Source organism: Aulonocara stuartgranti (genome assembly GCF_965226115.1).
Source record: "Aulonocara stuartgranti genome assembly, chromosome: 7".
Taxonomy (NCBI): domain Eukaryota; kingdom Metazoa; phylum Chordata; class Actinopteri; order Cichliformes; family Cichlidae; genus Aulonocara; species Aulonocara stuartgranti.
The window spans coordinates 60,316,621-60,335,714 of record NC_138945.1 but is presented as its reverse complement, the minus strand read 5'-3'; the positions used below and the strand labels follow the sequence as shown (position 1 = coordinate 60,335,714).

At 39.6% G+C, this 19,094-nt stretch overlaps 3 protein-coding genes across 5 annotated transcripts; all 3 read right to left on the bottom strand.

The window, feature by feature from the left end:
- Window positions 1-3,256: 3,256 nt before the first annotated feature.
- cimap1b (ciliary microtubule associated protein 1B) lies at window positions 3,257-7,117 on the bottom strand. Of its 3 annotated transcripts, none has more exons than XM_082541387.1 (7): window positions 7,035-7,117; window positions 6,166-6,280; window positions 5,863-6,066; window positions 5,671-5,772; window positions 5,458-5,576; window positions 3,506-3,646; window positions 3,257-3,416 (listed from the first exon to the last, which is right to left on the bottom strand). In XM_082541387.1, the coding sequence occupies exons 2-7, from the start codon at window positions 6,275-6,277 to the stop codon at window positions 3,324-3,326; spliced, it is 771 nt and encodes a 256-aa protein (XP_082397513.1). In that variant the 5' UTR covers window positions 6,278-6,280; window positions 7,035-7,117; the 3' UTR covers window positions 3,257-3,323. The 3 variants fall into 3 exon arrangements, with proteins under 3 accessions (XP_082397513.1, XP_082397512.1, XP_082397511.1); XM_082541386.1 differs by having other exon boundaries at window positions 6,849-7,087; XM_082541385.1 differs by having other exon boundaries at window positions 6,166-7,087.
- Window positions 7,118-7,345: 228 nt separating this feature from the next.
- LOC309711225 (protein tyrosine phosphatase domain-containing protein 1) lies at window positions 7,346-11,906 on the bottom strand. The gene is made up of 13 exons (XM_082541384.1): window positions 11,745-11,906; window positions 11,283-11,474; window positions 11,103-11,183; window positions 10,740-10,858; window positions 10,461-10,598; window positions 10,100-10,371; window positions 9,706-9,999; window positions 9,333-9,587; window positions 9,135-9,251; window positions 8,953-9,054; window positions 8,776-8,856; window positions 8,564-8,674; window positions 7,346-8,436 (listed from the first exon to the last, which is right to left on the bottom strand). The coding sequence occupies exons 2-13, from the start codon at window positions 11,471-11,473 to the stop codon at window positions 8,314-8,316; spliced, it is 1,884 nt and encodes a 627-aa protein (XP_082397510.1). The 5' UTR covers window position 11,474; window positions 11,745-11,906; the 3' UTR covers window positions 7,346-8,313.
- Window positions 11,907-13,567: 1,661 nt separating this feature from the next.
- Window positions 13,568-18,712, bottom strand: LOC309710843 (ADP-ribosylation factor 5-like). Its single transcript, XM_082540663.1, has 6 exons — window positions 18,471-18,712; window positions 17,751-17,831; window positions 17,530-17,639; window positions 15,743-15,814; window positions 14,872-14,997; window positions 13,568-14,755 (listed from the first exon to the last, which is right to left on the bottom strand). The coding sequence occupies exons 1-6, from the start codon at window positions 18,535-18,537 to the stop codon at window positions 14,669-14,671; spliced, it is 543 nt and encodes a 180-aa protein (XP_082396789.1). The 5' UTR covers window positions 18,538-18,712; the 3' UTR covers window positions 13,568-14,668.
- Between the last annotated feature and the right edge of the window lie 382 nt (window positions 18,713-19,094).

Here is a 19,094-nt window from a genome sequence, read left to right as displayed (position 1 = left end):
TTTTGCGCCTTGGTTTTTCCACACGCTTCTTGCGACCCTGTTGACTATTTTGAATGAAACGCTTGATTGTTCGATGATCACGCTTCAGAAGCTTTGCAATTTTGAGACTGCTGCATCCCTCTGCAAGATATCTCACTATTTTTGACTTTTCTGAGCCTGTCAAGTCCTTCTTTTGACCCATTTTGCCAAAGGAAAGGACGTTGCCTAATAATTATGCACACCTAATATAGGGTGTTGATGTCATTAGACCACACCCCTTCTCATTACAGAGATGCACATCACCTAATATGCTTAATTGGTAGTAGGCTTTCGAGCCTATACAGCTTGGAGTAAGACAACATGCATGAAGAGGATGATGTGGACAAAATACTCATTTGCCTAATAATTCTGCACTCCCTGTAATTATCTCATGCTGTGCCGTGAGCATTAAAGTCTCCACACCATTCCACTTTTCCTTCTATGTACGTATCCATTTCTTCCATAAAATATAATGACAGCCTTTTATATGGATTGCAAAAATTAACAACTTTAATACTTCCTTTCTTTGTCCATGTTTCAATTACAATATATTTCAACTGCATACCTATTGCTAGAACTCTATACTGAATACCTTGTTCTACAAAAATTACACATCCTCCTCCTTTACTTTCTTTCCTATCTCTACCTACACTGCTATATCCTTTGATTACAAAATCTAAATTTGGTGTGAGCCATGTTTCCTGGATGCAAATGATATCAGGTGTCTTATTAAAAAGAATTTTATGAATCCTTTAAACTCTTGTCCATTTTCTAATAAACTTCTGGAATTCTATTGCAACATAATCGTATTATCTTCTCTTGTGATGTTCCTGGCTTCCCATCTTCCCTGGTCTTTTGTGTATATGTTCCCATGAAATCCCTCTCATAAATGATTGTGCTCCCCTCACAACCATTTAGATTTTTTCTGTCTTGTATTTTACTTGATCAGCACAGTTGACTACATATGCAATGAATATCTTTTCCACTGTGCTTTCAGTATCTGTTCTGTCTAATTGAGTCAAACCTGGTGATGACATCTGTTGAAGTCTTCCTATCTCCGTTTTTCCTTTCTGTTTTTGCACCTTTTAACAGCCTCGGCATAGCTTATGTTGTTACCCGCTTTAACCTGCACAACCTCAGTGGTCTTCTTCCTAGCTTCACATTCCTCATATATCACCATGTGCTTTCCTCCAACACTAAAAAATGTATCTGGCCCAATATTTCTCATACCTATGTTTATCCACACACCTAGTACACCTTTACTGTCCTCTGTAGAGTGCTGCTATATGCCAATATCGCTGACAGTTGTAGCATGTAAGAGGGGGAGAAATATATGACCAAACTATGAAACACATGAATTCTATTTTGACTTTTTCTGGAAGCATAGGTTCTTAAAAGGTTTTACATACATATTAAAAAATGGCTACTTTTTTTTTTTTTTTACCAGGTCCTAGTACTGGGTCCATTTGTTTATAGAAGGAAAGGTCAAATGCAGAAGCAGTGTGTGAAACAATAAGCACACTAAAAATCATTAAATTACATCTAAAATACAGGGTGGGCCATTTATATGGATACACCGTAATAACAAGGTTATGGTTGGTGATATTAAAGTCCTGTTTGTGGCACATTAGTATATGTGAGGGGGCAAACTCCTCAAGGACCATGTGACCATGGTGGCCATTTAGAAGTCGGCCATCTTGGATACAACTTTTGTTTTTTCAATAGGAAGAGGGCCATGTGACACATCAAACTTATTGGTGATGTCACAAGAAAAACAATGGTGTGCTTGGTTTCAACGTAACTTTATTCTTTCATGAGCTTGAGGACTTTAATATCACCAACCATTCCCATGTCATTACGGTGTATCCATATAAATGGCCCACCCTGTAGTAGGGGTTATTAGCCATTTTGTTGGGCATGTTTCACAGTGGGTACTCTATCTTGTCATATTTGGAATGAAAAAACAGTGTAACTACAGTACTGATTTGGTTGCCTCTAACCAGCTTTAGCAGCAATAATTTGAAGTAATCAGTGACCCAGTTTTGGCCATGCTTAATTCATAGGACAGATGGCATCACATTTGATTCTACAAAACTTTGCTATACAACAAAACCTAGGAAAGATGCCCAAGATGCAAAGTCCCCAAGTCCTGTGGCTCCAAAACCAGCCAACATCATCACTCCTCCACCACTGTGTTTGACTGTTGGTATGAGGTGTTTGTACTGATATACTCTCTTTAGTTTTCTTTAAATGTGGTGCTGTGAACTTTGGTCTTCTCTGTCCAAAGAAGATATTTCCAGGAGTCTTGTGGTTCGTTGAGATGCAAAACTAAGCTTTGCTGCAGTGCTCTTTTTAGAGAAAAGAGGGCTTCAGTGAAGCCATGCTTGTTCAGCCTTTTTTGGATTGTGGTGCCATAAACTTTAAACATGATATAACTCAGGCCTGTAGAGTCTGAGATGTAGTGCTTGGATTTCTTTGCAGTTTGTCTGAGCATTGCAATGTCTAACTTTGGGTTGATTTTGCTGGGAAATACATTCCTACAAAGACAAATATCTGGCAACTGCCTTGAATAGTTTTTCTCACTGTAGAATTAAATTGTTTGGAAATGTCCTTATAACCCATCACAGAGTGTACTAGTGTAAGCGTGTACTTAGGTTTTCACAGGATTGCATGGAGTTCTCTGAAAACCCTTTTCACAGCTCTATTAGGCAGTTTCACACACTTTTTTTCTTTTCACATAAAGCCAACAATCTGTTTCATAAGCTGCTAGTATTTGGCCAAATATAAAAGCAAAATAACATTATTCTTGCACATAGGCTATGTCTACAGGTATTAAATCTTCTGTATCGGCTGACTTTAACAATTTAGTGGCTCTGTGGATAATATAAATAGCAAAAGCAAAATATCACTGATCATGTAGTTTGTATGTATCATACAGCCTGGTATGAAAGTTGGATGCACATTAAAGTGGCACTTTGCAAAATACCAAATGGCTAACTCAGGAATTGGGATTGCAGAGGTTCTGCTATAAACTCTGTGCAAAAGGCTAAACCGTAACCTGGAAATTCCACAAAGTTGAGACATAAGACAGAAACAGTAAATTTATCTTATTCTGTAAAAAGACGAGCAATTTCTTAAAGTATTTTTTCCTTAACTGACCTCAAATATGACAAATGGAGAAATCTGGCCTAAATTCTTTGGCATCAAAATACAATCTCACTGTTGCGCTGAGCAGTTTGTATTTTATGCTTTATTGAAAAACTTCTGTGGTCATTTCCAGTTAAATTAAGAGATGACAGAGGACACTATTCCATAACATTCCCAGGAGCTGGTAGGATGTACTCAGAATGACGCAATCCAAAGGTAAAGCTCGGGGCTTTGGTTTTTGTGAGGTTTACCTAGGAAGGAAAAATCTTGATGAATAAAAAATGTTCATGTTTGTGGAGCATTTAGGATAATAAGAACACGACATGATCAGGTTTCTTACTTGCTCAGGGTTGTATGCTCCTGGTCCTGGTTTCGCTGTGGTTTCACCGGGAGTGAAGTTGCGGCCTGTCATGCTGAATTGAGGAGGCTTCTGCCCATAAATACTGGGGTCCACAACTTTATAGGCAGCAGGACCAGGAGTCTGTGGCCAAGAGAAACAAAAGTATAGACAACAACAGTAAACCACAGTTGCTAGGGTTTTTTTTGTTTTGGTTTGGTTTCAGCTTTTTAGGGTTTGCTTGAGTAACTTTTATACCTGTATGTAACCAGTCTGGCCTCACACTGTCCTGCTACAGTCTGTGTTGTGGTTATGGTTTTGTTTCATATACATAGGGAATAGAGCCTGATGGAGGATTTTTAAGATACCAATATTTGGCAATTTATTTTTTTTCTGTCAGACACATGGAACATAAACAGATTTTCCTAGCATTTGTTGCGTATCATCACTTATGAGTCCTTACTTAGATAATATGACAGTGCAGTTTAAAAATAAACTTGTTCTCTGCTCCAACAAGCTGTAGGTTACTCATTTACAATCTGCCTATAGCTGCTTGGATCAGCTGGTTGTTGTATTTGTGGATTTGCAAACACCTGTTGCCAACAGGTAAGTTACAAAGTGCCCTCTAGTTGACAAACTACACAATATCAACAACCACAAGATGGTTGAAGGGTGTTTCTCCCTTCTCATCTTAACTTGTCTTAGCAAATTTCACTTATGAGCCATTTCAAAAGTAGATCAGTAAATGAGATAAAATAGAAAATTTGTTAATATATAATCATGATGCAATGCAATTTCTGTGCAGGTTTTTATATGTGCTTTGTATATATTTTTGGAATTTGAGTAATGAAATTTAATGTGATGGCACACACCTTATCAGTCAGCTAGTGGTCCTGTTGGGGGAGAGGTGTAATAGCTATATATAATAGCTACAATGATTTAGATAAATTTTAATGGAAGTGAAATTTGCAATGAAATGCATTATATAACCATGTATAACCATTACAACTGTTAAACACTGTTTTTACTAGTCACATGAAAAAGTTTTTCACAGGCCAGTCTGAGCACCTCTACAAAAACAGACATTTCAGGCCTCAGTTAGCAGGTTAAATGAAAAAGTTCATGACAGTAGAATTAGAGAACAAAGGAATAAGCACAGCTTGTTTGGAAGTGTTGCCAAAAGAAATAGTCTTCTCTATTAAAAAAAAACGTGGCAGCATGGTTTTCATGTGTAATTTTGCATTGGATCAAACCACAAGACTTCCAGAACAATTCTTAACAGACAACAAAGACCAGTGTTGGAGATGTTCGTCCATACCGCACAGCACCACATTTGGAGAAAACAAAACAGCGTATCAGCACAAATGCCTTAAAGGGGCTTTAAAAGAGCTGTGCATAAAGGAATGCCTGCAGACTTCTATGAACTGAAGCAATATTGTAAAGAAGACTGAGATAAAATACCTCCACAATCATGTCAGAGAAACGTTATACAGGGAGAGATTACTCCATGTTGCTTCACGTTATTGCTGATGAAGGCTCTACAAGCTATCGAACCATGGGGCTTACTTAGTTTTTTAGAGGACTACATAGAGTGATGTGTAAACTCTATTTTTAATGATTATATTAACACCAAATCCTCATAACTACCACCAATATTAACCTGTATTAATTCAATAAATATTACTTAGAAGACATAAAAATTGTTTACAGCAAACTAATACAAACTCAGCCAAAAACAAACACTTTACACTAAAAAGACAAGATGTAAAGTTTATACACAGGTTTAATCTGTAAACAGGAGTACAGTGGGAAACTACTGGAACTGATGTCCATGAGAAGTCAAAGGTCACACAAAGAAACTAAAACCTCCCAATAATATAAATTCATTAAAAAATGACAAAATTTTTCAGGGAAATATAACTCTTAAAAGACATGTTACATATATAACTCTGCACCTTGCTTTGGTCATCATAGAAGGTTCCGATTTTGTTGCGGCCACGTAATGAGAAGCAGGGAGCAGAAGATGCAACCGCAGTGTTCCCTATCATGGGAGGCAGGGAATAGGTTGCAGGACCTGCAGTAGGAGCAAGAGATAAAGCTTACAGATTTTGTACTATGAAACTTTTTTATTCATAGTACAAATACAAAACAACAAATACATATTTTACCTGGTGTTTTGTTGCCACCTAATTCCTTGTGCCTGGCTAACAGTGAATAAGCAGGCGCAGCGCGGTAGATCCACTTTGCTGAGTGCTCTGGGGAATATTGACCTGACAGCAACAAAGAAATTTGTATAAAGACACTGAGACCAGGAGTAAAGCATCTTCATATGCGTTTAATGTGTTAGGAGTTCTGCTGACCTGGTCCAGGAGGCTCGAAGAACTTGGGCTCCTTTGGACGGCTGTGGAGTGAAAATGAAGGCATGCTGCTCAGGCCCTCTCTGGTCATGTTGGTGGGAATCAGGTATCTTGGCCCAGGGGAAACGTTATTATTGACCTCCTTATGACGCATCCCAAAGCTGAACATTGGGGCTTTGCATTTGGTAGGGTCGTGCTGAGACACACCTTTATCATAGAAGAAGAACACACCCTTATTGAATACTACTGCTACTACTACTAATAATAATTGTGCTGATAACAAAAAAAAAAATTCTCTAACACTACCTGTGAGTCCAGGCAGTGCATACTTGGGCCCCGGGCTACCATAGAGGGCAGCTATAGGACCTCTTGGCTTGTGGGGCCTCCAGGTGCCAACCCAGGGATCAGCCTTCATCATTACCTTGACAGAGAAAGTCATGGAAAAAAAATAAAATGACTAAGGGGGGTTTGCACATTAAAAAAGAAAGAAAGAAAGAAAAAAAAGATAAAATCACTCATCCTTCTGTGGTATATATATATATTCAGCTGATCCCTTATTAACCACAGCAGGTAGGTCCACATGTTTGATTTAGCAGATTTGCCATGTCATGAAAGTGCATTACTATCGATGAAGGCTCTTTAAGCGTTTGCCAACTCAAAGTTCTTTCAAATCCTGCACCTTTCTGAGTGGCTCAGTAGTAACACGAGTGTGGCTTCACCTGGAACAGCAACACCACGGTGCTAATCATGGCAACAGATTTGGAACAATAATAACAATGACAACCATAACTCATTTCATATGTCATATGAATAACAACACTAACGCCAGAAAGAAACGTTAGTCATTTGCTAACTCGCACTGATTGAGCATAAGTGATCAATAATTATAAAACAGCTTTGCGCTCACCTGTGAAAACAAGCGCTAGCCATGTTAATGAGTTATATAAAGCATCGAGCTAAGTTCATGAATCATACATGGCTTTACTTACGCTTGACTTTTGTTTGACGGAGGCCTGGTTGATTATGTTTTTAACAGAAAAAGCTGTAAATCTTTCACCAAAAAAATAAATAAAGAAAAACTGTTTCTACCGTTTGCGTTCCAAACTAACGAATCACTGACTGCTTTCAGTTTTATTCAGTTGGTGAAATAAAGTAAACAGATTCGTGATTTTTACCTCACAAAATCCCGATCCTGCTTAGAGTCCGTGACAGGCTTTTTCCACAGAAATGAGCATGTGCGCTGAACCCAAACACAGATTGTTTAATGGTTGTCAACTTCACTATGACAACGTTTCCATGGCAATGACTCTCTGACATTTATTCTTAATATGTGTTGGATATAATGTTCTTTAACCAGTTTGACCGATAAAAAAATACTACTAATAATAACAATGAAAAAAAGGGAAAGGTTTCTAGTCAGCTCTGTTGGGGTGTCTTGGCTCCCTGGTATAATATCTGACTCACTCACATTTAACCAGAGACATGCAAGAAGTATATACATGCAATACATTATGCAGATGTTGTAAATGATTTATTAGGTATGAAATGCTGTTCTGCTACAGGGTCACACTGTGGGCACACTGCTTGGATTTAACCTCTTAGAACTAATGACAGGACCTGATATACTATTCAGTGCTAAACTCATTAAATGTTTGTTTTTTAATTCTAACTTTATTTCAAGTTTAACCACTTTTCTAGCACTCTATGCAGGACTGGTCCATGGCACAGATGTAGTTTTTACTCTTTGCCTGGTAACTGTTTCAAATACTTCAAATCATCTTAATCCACGGAAACAAACAAATATATGACTTAATCTTAATGCCCTCTACTGGAAATATCTTAGGCTTAATTTATAGACATTGGCACATTGTCATTGTCCCCTGTGAAGTGTGTAACAGTGTAAGCAGGACACATCATAAACAAAATATTTTAGTGCCAGAGGGGACAGTTACAATTGAAGCACATTAACACGGCTTAGACTGAAAGAGTAGAGCAGGTAATAGTTCTCGTTAGATTGTGTAGGTGATACTTTATTTCTTACATCTAAATCAGTATAGGTTATTAGCAATTTTGTTAGGCCCACATTTATTGTGAAATAGGGATATTTTAAAAAAGGGAAGATAAATATGAGACATGAAGGGGGAGGTTGGTCTTTATATATCAAATTCTGCTTTAAATGCACTCCAAAAACCAAACTGTAAAGGGCATTTTTCACAGTGGGTGCTCTATTTTGTCATATTTGGAATTAGGGAAAAAAGTGGCATCTCAGTGTGATGGCAAACACTTACAGGATCCTACAACAAAGTAATTAGACAGAATTAAGCAATCATTTATTTAAGTGCTTGCACCTCAATTTTTTTTCCTCTGATTTGTCAAAATGTCTCTGTGGGGGGGAAAAACCCCAACAACAACAATATGCAGTATCAGTTTTTGTTTCTGTATAAACTCTTGTCTTCAAAGTGTAGCATTGGTGCTGCAGGCTCTAGTGAAGTATCTGTAGTTGTGGCAGGTTTCTCTCAAAGTGGCCTTCATGACTTTCATTAGAGGTGCAAGGCTTTCCATTTCCTCTTGGGAGCGCTGTAAGATACATGTATATATGTGTGTTTATTTAAAAAAAAAGGAAAATTATAACACTTGAAAAAAAGTTTTCATATTTAGAACAAATGCAACATGATTTACTCATTGAACTTCCACTCTGTCTTACCCTTGTAAGTGCCCGTATCAGGCGGTGAAGGACTGCCTCCTCTCTGTGTGGACAAAGGCTGGTGACTGTGCTCACGCAGCTCAGCAGACAGTAAATGGTGTGTCTCTGTGGCTGTAACAATGTAATATCCCAAATAACATCTTGCATCTAAGGAGATCTACGTATAAATGTATAAATGCTTAGTAAGAAAGCCCAGGAGATTGTTTGCTTACTTTCTTGAGCACACTGAGAGGATTCCTGTTGCTTGCTCTAATACTCAGTCTTTCTATGTCCTCGGCACTGAGGACAGGGTCCTGAATGAGATTGGAGAAAACCAATAAAAGTGAGAGACAAATGTTTACTGCAGTACAGGGTGCTTAATCAGAAATCCCTTGTGTGATGCCACTAACCCTCAGCTTCTCCAGCCAGGTCCACAAGAGACAGCAGAGAACATGAGGATCTGATTCAGTGACCAGCAGAGCCCAGCCACACTCACTACTATTCAGTTCCTCCTATAGAAAAAGTGAGTGGTAGTATTAATTCACTGATATGTTCTGATTCATAACAATGATTACTTGTTTGTTCGTTTTACCTGCAGCAGAGCCGACCTTTGCAGAACTGTTTCTCCTGGAGGACCCTGCTCTGACATTGCTTTAGCTACAGGACGAGCCGTCGAGGTCGGGCCTAGGTTATGTGGATTTCTGCACAGCTGCATGTGACATTGGTTAGAACACATCCACAGCAAAGCTTTCTTTACTGTTACCATTTTTAAAAATAAATGTAAGGTTACCTCCACATTGGAACTGTATTTGGGTAGAGCCTTTTTAGCCTTGCACTTTGACTGCTTAGCACAGCTGCTGTTTGTTCTCATGCTGGACACTGGAATATTGAGTATATGAGTTTCCTTTTTGGTGGTTTGGTAGCCTGATGAAAGCCCACCAAAAACTGGACTAACTGGTCTGAGATCAGTTCGCATACGTTCCGGCAAACACCAGTGGTTCTCATCTCCAAGAGCTGTGGTGCAGTATGGATTCAGCTCCGATCCCTTCAGTACAAAACGCAACAAAGGGGGACAAATCCTTTATAACCAGACCCATTTTACATTATTATTCAAGAATTTGAATAATTCTGTGTGCACAATTTTAAAATTTGACCTCATTTACCTTGATCTTGCTGAGATCAGAGTCACTGTAGCTGCGTTTGTCCATCAGTACCTCCCTCTTCCTCTCCAAGAATCCTAACGGGTCATCCCATGAGGACATTGACCCCGAACCTGCCCACGAGCTTCTATGACCTTCTCTCAGCAAGGGCAAGTACTGCTTGGACACCAGAGTCTCTCTCACAGTGCTGCTCAGGACCCTAAGTGCGGACCTCTTGTCCAGTTCAGTATAGACCTCTGGAGGTGAAGGAAGACCCAGAGCCAAGCAGGAGAGACGCACACACAGGAGGTACACCACCTAATCAAGTGGAAGTCAGAAAAGAGGAGAAGGTTAATTGCTCTACAATCCAGGCATTTCATGACACAGGATTAATGTATTATGATGACAAAATCCAGACCTTTGGTGTTTGTCTGAGATTGCGAGCCTCCTTGCCGTGCAGTAGGAGTGCTTGTCGGTTTAGATAGTGCTGCAGGGTGAAAGGGGCTCCGTGTCTCAGGCTAAGGTCTGGGTATTGAACCAGCTGTGTGCTAAGCAGGCGAGCAAAATCAAACACCTTGCTTATCTGTGCCCGGGTTTGGATAGAGCGAGGTCGTTTAATCCGCACAAAGTGGACGGCCTCACTCGGGCTGATGCGCAAGGTGTAGATTAAGTAGCAAGCTATCAGGACACCTGGCGATCAGGAACACAGCAAGAGCATTATATGTGGCCAATCTGCAACATGCAATACTTACTTACATGGAATATATTTTTAACCCTACCTGTCCTCCCCAGGCCTGCATGACAGTGCACGGCCACTCTTCCTTCCCTCACCGCAAAGGCAATAACCTTCACTGCGTCAATTAACCCAACAAGAGATGACACTCCAAAATCTGGCATCCCAAAGTTGTAAAAGTAAACTGCACATAAACATATGTACATAAGAATAGTGAGCTGAAGGAAAGAGCATTAAAGCCATCAGCATAATGTTTGCACACAAAATAAACTGTTTTCTGTATTGAAAATAAATATGCTTTGCTTTCAGTGTTTTAAGATCTCACTGTCATTGTCCATGAAGATCTGAGGAGAGTAGGTGAAACCACTTTCAGGGTCCAGAGGAGGTCCACAGTGAGCATGCTCGCCTGGGAGCTGCATGTTAACGATCGACCTGATGTTTAACCTGCAAATAAAGTCAAAAACTGGAGGAAACCTGCAGACACTTGGTGTTCATCTCAAAGGTTTTTTGTTTGTTACTTGCTATGTGTCCACAGTTCCAGAAGTTTTAAAACTACTACGATCGTCAAGTGTCGTTGTAAAAAAGTGATACAAGATGCTTTATGTCCTTCCTTTTTTGCAGTAATTACTGTAAGGTTGCAGGCGTCATGCATCAATTTACTACACAGACAATACTGACCAGTGATTACCTTTGAAACTGATCTATGATGTTGTACTTCTCAATTAGATAACTTGATGGTCTTGCCATGGCAACTATGTCATCTGTTACCCTGAGACAAGTAGAAGTTCACAGTCAGCATGGACTCCTTACCGTTTTGCGAAAACACGCGCAACACAAAATTATGTGTGAGATTGCCAAACACTCTCACCAGGAGGAGAAAATGCCTCGAATAACTTGCTGGTTCAGCTTCCAGCACTCTGGTCCCTCGTAGCGACAATCTTTACCTCCACAGGCCAGTAGACAGAGGAGCTTGGGTGGGATAGCTTTCACCAGATTCTCCCTGGCCTGGGAATAGGTGGGCTGTGGTACCGGTATGTGAGGGGTCAACGTCGGCATCATCCTGCACATGTAAAACCTGCAAATCAGCTTTTGCTAACGTATTATATCTGTGAAGGATGCCTCACCTGGAAGAAATAGCAGCTTCCTTCGTCCTTCAACTCTGACAAACATGCAGCTTGCAGTCTGACAGTATTTGTATTACTTTTAGCTGTCATTTTACTTACTGTGCAAGGATCTCATGTCTGAAAGTGTTCTGCTTTAAGAACAGTCCAACTATATTGTTTTTATATAGCTTCATATGTAATAAACAGCAATTAAATGTAATGCTTACCTTTCTGTTTATGTTAAGAAGTGATGGTTTAAATCCCATTTAATGTATTTCTATGAGGCTTTAAGAAATATGAAGAAAAAAACTGATCAACAAAGCAGAGTACACATGGGCTCATCTGTCTTGATGCACACCGCTTGCACTCACTCACAAAACTGTGTGATGACCCAGCTCCACTAAGCCTGATTAGCTGTCATAAATACATTAGAACAGACACTCATGCATCGTAGCAAGCCAATTATATCCTTACACCTTCACCTATAAACACTGTGTATGTCCTAATTACTTAGCACCTGGCGTCATACATGATTTTACTCCACTTGATATGCTGAGAAACTGTAACAAGCACCAAAAGAGAGACTGTGTAAATGTTGTGCTTATACGGTGATCTCAGATCATCTCACACCAGATCAGTCTGACGACTATGGTAACTGATTTATTGAAAATTGATTGACTATAAAGTCTTCATGGCAGAAAATTGCCACACATTTTAATCTTATTGCACACTAAACTGCTGTGAATTGGAGATAAACGACGATATGTGCCCCTGGTTCTCTGTCTGTATATGACCACCTCCTGCACTACAAGCTGTTTGTGCAATAAATTCACTTCTCATTAGTACACTGGGATCTGCCCAGCCCGGGAGCCGCCACCAGTCCTCTCTGAGGCCTTTCCTAAACCGCAGCCTTACTTCATGCTCAAGCCATCTGCCAACATCTACTAGAAACACTGTCAAACTTAAATGAGGATTTGGTCGCAGCTACTGACTCCCCTTTGACATTATCGCCCCCTGCAGTGCTGCAACAGTAACTACATGGTAATGATGAAAAGATGATAATACAACTTTTTTCTATCCCAATTAGGGCTCATCTCCCATTTAAAAAATGATTACTATATGCTGGATAAATTTCACACATCTGCTCCTGCTCAGCACAGGACATGCTGGGGGAACAGAGCTACATTACAAAGCTTTTATTTGAAAGCAATTTTATATTCTAGTCATTTAACATTTCGTGTCCACTTTTTACCCTTCCTCTTTACTTGACAGTGGTATTAATTTAAGCAGATGCTGTGAGTGAGCTGCTCTCCCTTTATGCCCTTTCCAGTGCACCATCTATCATTATACTTCTCTATTATTCAGTCCTTTCAACTTGAATCCCTGCATCTGACAGCCTGGCACTTAGCTTTGACATTTTCCATCCAAACTGCTACAAAAGACCAGACACTCTTATTCAGGAAATTGCCATTTACTAACATTTAGAAGAAATCCACATAACTAATCCTGCTTTTCTCTCCAAGTCACCATCTTATACCACTAGCAGTCAAAATGAAGGGAAACTGCATCAAGGTCACGTAGGCTGAATGTTTTACTCAAAGCATTGATAGCTATTTTCCTCCAGCTCAGTTTGTTAGTTTACAGTCAAATCGCTTCCTCACCTTTAACTCTTTAGTTACATTAGTAAACAAAATTAATTAATTAAAAGAAAATCTTGCCTGCCTGAGGGCCATTCTCAACATGCAGAAGCCGTACAGTTCGCTGTACAGATGACCTTAGGTCATACCCAAACACCAAGGAAGACATGCTAGGAAATGTGGTGGCTTGAAAGCAAGTAATATATAAGCAAAGACAGGCAGAAGGTGAGATCCGTTTGCAAGGTCTGTCCAAGTTACAGCGCAAAACATACTGGTACTTCCGCTCAGCCTGGTTCCTGATAAAAAGATGTTGACTGATGATGAAACAAACCTGAAAGCCAAGAAAGACCTGCCCTGAAAAAACACTGACAAATTACACCGAATGTCGTCAACAATGAGCAGAGTCTGAAAAATATCTTTAAACACTAACTTTATTTGGAAAATATTGTTAGAGAATATTTTTGACAAGTGTCAACATCTTAAAGCACAAGTTGGAATGTACCCAGATAAATTGATGGGTAGGTATGGGATATGTAACACAGTATTTGTAAAACAGTACAACAGCTGAGAAACAGACAAAAGCAACAAAGAAAAAAAAAAAAACACATGCTGCTTTACTGTGTTGCAATGACACTGGTGGTGTGTCAACACTGAAAAGATGCTTCCTTCCTCCTTTTAGTAAAAAGATTTTTTGTCGGGAGGATAGAAGATCACAAGATAAAAGAACTTAAGTTCCCTCTTTTTCCATTGTGGTTCATAAAAACAAAGTGAAAAAAGGCAAATGAGCCAAATTCGCAGATGTTCAAACAGGATAAGTTGCAGAAAGAAATCTGTCCTCACTTTGGTTTTGCTGCACCCCAGCATGCAATCCACCACATCTTATTGCATAATTTTATAAGCATAGAGAGACAAAAGCATATTAGGAGGGAGCATGACCTAACAATGTGATAAAGAAAGGATTACTCAGATTTAGGCAAAGAGGGACCAGAAGGCACGATGCTCCTTTGTGGATACATGTGATTCCACACTAGTAACAAAATCACTGCAATCCTCCTGCACCTCAGACTAAAAGGCACAAGCCTTTTCAAAAATGAGTTGCCATTAGATTAAGGACACAGAGGTGAACCACAGGGCTGGGTCTAACATTCACAGTTTGTGGCCTATAAATTGTCTTTAAATAAAGTTTTTTATTTTGTCATATCCCTCCTAGTAAATGGTTGAGGAAGATAAAGTCTAAGTACAAGGAAATGATTACTGCAGATGCTGCCTAGACAGGAGCCAAGGCATTAAATGGAAATGATAAGTGGTGATAAGTAGGAACAAAAAGAGAATAGACACTAGGTCAAGAGATAATGTAACTGATAACACAATCAAAAAGAGGAGTTATTAATTTTTTCCACCAGCCTTATCCCTTGTGTGATCACTAATGCTTGAAAGTTTCTTGACTGAATGTCTGTGCCTTCAGTCCTATTTTGTGGCGTTTAGTCTCTTTCTTCTATCCAAACAGTCCTTCCTCAGTTCTTGGACAACTCTTGGGATAGCCAGTCAAGTCCTTCATATAGCCCAGTTCCCTGGGTAGCGCAGGTAGACTCAATGTGCCACTGTGGGGGTGAGATAATGTGAGATTGTAAAAAGAGCGCCAAACGTGCTTGTTTTTTGTTTTTGTGTTTTTTTTTTCTTTCTGGTGTAAAGACTGTTTTCTACTCAAATTACTTACAGTTTTGCTGCGAAGGGCATGAAGGCCAAGTTTGTCCGTCAGCTCGCTGACCGATAAGGCGTTGGGAAGATCTTGTTTGTTTGCAAATACCAGCAAAACGGCATCTTTCAACTCGTCTTCTTGCAGCTGCAGAAACCAGATTAAAGATTTCATGTTATAGCAAAATAAACGGGGTGAAACTACTGAGTTTAGATCTTTGTGTGGCACCAATGATTCGACTTTACTGTCGTTTCAAGTCCTGATAAACTTGACTGTTATTTTTCTCTTTGACTACGGGGACCTATCGAGGCAGCAAAGTCATCTTAAATCATGATGCCACCACCTCCGTGCTTCAATTTTGGGACCACGGGTTCATGGCTCTACACCGTAAATATTGTTGCATGCTCATCTCAAACAGTACAACTCTATTTGTCCACAAACTCTATGATTATTTTGTAAAACTTTACAGTTTTACATACCTCAATCCATTTTCAATATGTAAATGGGGACAGGCTTTGGGACAGGCTTATGCACACATATACTCACATCTTTCATTTTCATGGGCTATGCCAGTAACAGTGAGGCAACACTAGAAAGTAGACACTACTTGCTTCTGGATGGCTCAGAAGAAGTAAAAATATGATGAGAAATCCATGTTTCTCCAAGGCACGGCCAAATCAATCAGCACTTCAAACTACAAACAGACTCCTACAGTAAGGAGGACAGTCATCTAACAGTAAAAAACAAACAAAAAAAACAAAAAAGGGGACAAATATTTAAGGATCAAGTACATCCTGTAAAGACTAGGTTTATGTTTTGAGTCCCTGTATAGCATGATGGGAACAGAATTACACAGAATGAAACTGTTTTTCTTATTTAGCCAAGAACTCACCATCTTAGACAGCTCTTCTGCTGATTCAGCCACTCTTTCTCTGTCATTGCTGTCCACTACAAAGATGAGGCCCTGCACAACAAGAGAGGTTTTTGAAGTGATTACATTAGAATTTAATGTTGGTCATTTAATGAAAAGCAAATATGGTCAGTGTACTGGTATGTAGATTTTAAGATCAACTCAAACATGCCACAAGATAACAACTAAAGACATGTTCATACAGCTTTGGTGAAACTGCAATGACTTAAACTACAAGAAATATAAGACACATAAAATAAAACCAGTCATTATGTATTTTGACAAATACTTTAAATGCTTTAAACATTATGGCTGCGTTGCCATCATTTAGTTTTTTTTGTTTCTTTTGCATTTCTTAGCTGCCAACTGCTACTATTGCTCAATGACACATTGTTATGCCAAACATGAGATTATGTAATCATCAGAAACATTGTATCCAACCAGATGATTACTTTGAATCCCATTAACCTGGCCTCCAGGGACACTGCGAGGAATCTCGGGAGTTGTTTGTGATCAGGACGTGTCCTTCAATGTGCCCATTAAACAAATATCTAGGACTGCTTTCTTTCACCTATGTAACGGCACTAAAATTAGAAACACCCCATCTCAAAGCAATGCTAAAAACTAGTTCGTGCTTTTATTATTTATAAATTAAACTGCTGTAATTTATTATTATCTGGTTTTTCTAAATGTTCCCTGAAAAGTCTCAAACTAATACAAAATGCTTTAACAGAAGTATTAACAGGGACAAGAACGAGAGCTCATATTTCCCACATATCGGCTTCATTGGCTCCCTATTAAGGAATTAAAGTAAAGTGGGAGGCGGAGCCTTCAGCTATTTAGCTCCTCTCCTGTGGAACCAGCTCCCAGTTTGGATTTTAGACACAGAAACCCTCTCTACTACTGAAATTAGATTTAAAACTGTCCTTTTTGATAAAGCTTACAGATAGTACTGATCAAATGACCCTAGGGCAGCGGTCCCCAACCCCCGGGCCTCGGACCGGTACCGGTCCGTGAGTCGTTTGGTACCGGGCCGTGAGAGTTGAGGCTCAGGTGTGAAATGTATGGTTTTCAGGGTTTTTATCGGTTTTCAGCATTATTTTGTTATCATTTTTATTGTTAACTCGGTTTTCCTTGGTCTTTTCACATGTGTTATGAATAAATCTTAAAGGCCGGTCCGGCCTTTAAGGTGTCGCGGATAAATACAACAAAATAAAACTAGTACCAGTACCGAAAAAAAGAAGATTTATTCATAACACAAGTGAAAAGACCCAGGAAAACCGAGTTAACGATAAAAACAATAACAAAATAACCCTGAAAACCGATAAAAATCCTGAAAACCATACATTTCACACCTGAGCCTCAACTTTCGCGGCCCAGTACCAAACGGGGTTGGGGACCGCTGCCCTAGGGCATCCATTAATTGCGCTGCTATAGGCTCAGGCTGCTGGGAGACTGCCTCCGGTACTGCCTGTCTCACTTACACACTTCTTTTTACTTTCTGTTTCACTCCACCTCCAACTGGATGGCTTCCTTGACCAAGTGTATTTCTGACTGAGTTTTTTCTTCCTGCTGTTACCTAGCGCCTCCTCTTGAGGCTTACCTGACTGTAGGAGTTTTCTCTCTAACACTGTGTGAGCTTTACCTTCCACTATAAAGCACTTTAAAGCAACTGTTATTGAGATTTGATAAGCTTGAACTGAGCTAAATTACCTTTAGGCTATTAATCCAAAGTTGTCACAAAACTGCATGACGGTCATATTACATACCTGTGTGTTCTGGAAGTAATGCCTCCAGAGAGGCCTGATCTTGTCCTGGCCACCCACGTCCCACACGGTGAAACTGATATTTTTAAATTCTACCGTCTCCACATTAAAACCTTTACAGAAGAAGAAGAAGCTCTTAACACTGCTAAACACTGGAGGGAACCATCAAAGAACCATAACTGAACTTCAAGTTGTAAAAGGAAAACTAAAGGAAAGTCTCTCACCGATGGTTGGGATGGTAGTTACAATTTCACCCAGCTTCAGTTTGTACAAGATGGTCGTTTTCCCCGCAGCATCCAATCCAACTGCAGGGAAACAACGTGGTTTAAATACAAGTCAACATTCATATTAAAAGTGAATACAAGTCAGTGCTGAACATTGAACTGATTGCGTAACAGCGTCTTCCTCCAGTCCAGTCACTCACCAGAAGTCGACTAATATCGTGCCCTGTCACGCCATTTGCGCAAATAAACGTCATCAGGAGATAATTGCTTAATTACTCGAGTTAAACAACGTGAAAACGCCGTAACGAGTTACCGTCAAACAACGTATGTTAGCATTTTTAGTTAAAACATTTACAGCTTTAATCGTCGCACTGTTATTCTTTCAAGTGCCCATTTGCCAATGACAATAACATTTCAATAAGATTTTTCTTTTAGTATTTTAACGTAATTTCTTTTAAAATGATGCTTTTTAACAGACTTTACTACGGAACTTCTTTTAAACCACACACATAAAAAATTAAAACCCACGACGACAAAAAAAATTGTTACTTTTCTCAAACAACAAAATATTAAGAACAACAATAGTTATTATAATATAATTGTCTCTTCTTTGTGCTTTTCCTCCTCTTTCTCCCCCCAAATTTTAGAAGTCTGGGAAGTGCTCTCCCACGAACGCTCATCAACAACTAGCTAACAGCGCTATCTAAAGCTAGCACTCACCCATCAAAATCCTCATCTGTTTTTTGCCAAAAAGCCGACCGAAGATGGACGAGATGGTGAGCCCCATAACTGTCCGTGGATGTTTAACTTTGTGGGAGTAGAAGTGACACAAGCCGCAGCAGGAACACACACGTAGACTGTGTTGCTTTATCTCTGATCCGCTTTTTCACCGTGATTTCCACACAGGAGCACTGCCGACTGCCACGTCCGGGCCAACGTGGAACACGCACACGTCACAAGTTTGAATCAACTTTATCAACTCAATCTCTGTAAACACCACAACTCTTTTGTACGGTGCTGCCCTTGAGGTCTGTTTGTACGGTATAAAGAGCGGTATTACACGGGATATGAGAGAGTCTTTAACCATTCAAGAAAGTTTATTTAATATAATTTAAATAATTTTTTCCTGCTCTCATATGAACAAAATGCAGAGCCCAATTCTTACCACTAGATGTCCCTGTAACACAGACGTTCAATTACTGTAATCTAATACACCGACCAGTCCTCATCCTGTGAGTGTGTGTGCATCTATAGAATATACGAATGGCAAAAACGGTTTAGGGCCCTTCTATGATCAGCATACATCCCAAAAAGCCCTTGTTGGTTTAGCACAGGGGTAACACG

Excerpts from the sequence above, each read along its gene's own strand:
- LOC309711225 (XM_082541384.1), bottom strand. The coding sequence starts at position 11,473 with ATGATGCCGACGTTGACCCCTCACATACCGGTACCACAGCCCACCTAT. Across the intron at positions 9,588-9,705 it reads CTGATCTCAGCAAGATCAAG|GGATCGGAGCTGAATCCATA; the intron begins GTAAATGAGGTC and ends TTTGTACTGAAG. Across the intron at positions 8,675-8,775 it reads CTCTCAGTGTGCTCAAGAAA|CCACAGAGACACACCATTTA; the intron begins GTAAGCAAACAA and ends ACATTGTTACAG.
- cimap1b (XM_082541385.1), bottom strand. The coding sequence starts at position 6,298 with ATGACTTTCTCTGTCAAGGTAATGATGAAGGCTGATCCCTGGGTTGGC. Across the intron at positions 6,067-6,165 it reads TGCACTGCCTGGACTCACAG|GTGTGTCTCAGCACGACCCT; the intron begins GTAGTGTTAGAG and ends TCTATGATAAAG. Across the intron at positions 5,773-5,862 it reads CTTCGAGCCTCCTGGACCAG|GTCAATATTCCCCAGAGCAC; the intron begins GTCAGCAGAACT and ends TGTTGCTGTCAG.
- LOC309710843 (XM_082540663.1), bottom strand. The coding sequence starts at position 18,537 with ATGGGGCTCACCATCTCGTCCATCTTCGGTCGGCTTTTTGGCAAAAAA. Across the intron at positions 17,832-18,470 it reads ACAGATGAGGATTTTGATGG|TTGGATTGGATGCTGCGGGG; the intron begins GTGAGTGCTAGC and ends GTTTCCCTGCAG. Across the intron at positions 14,998-15,742 it reads CAGAAGAGCTGTCTAAGATG|CTGCAAGAAGACGAGTTGAA; the intron begins GTGAGTTCTTGG and ends TGGTTTCTGCAG.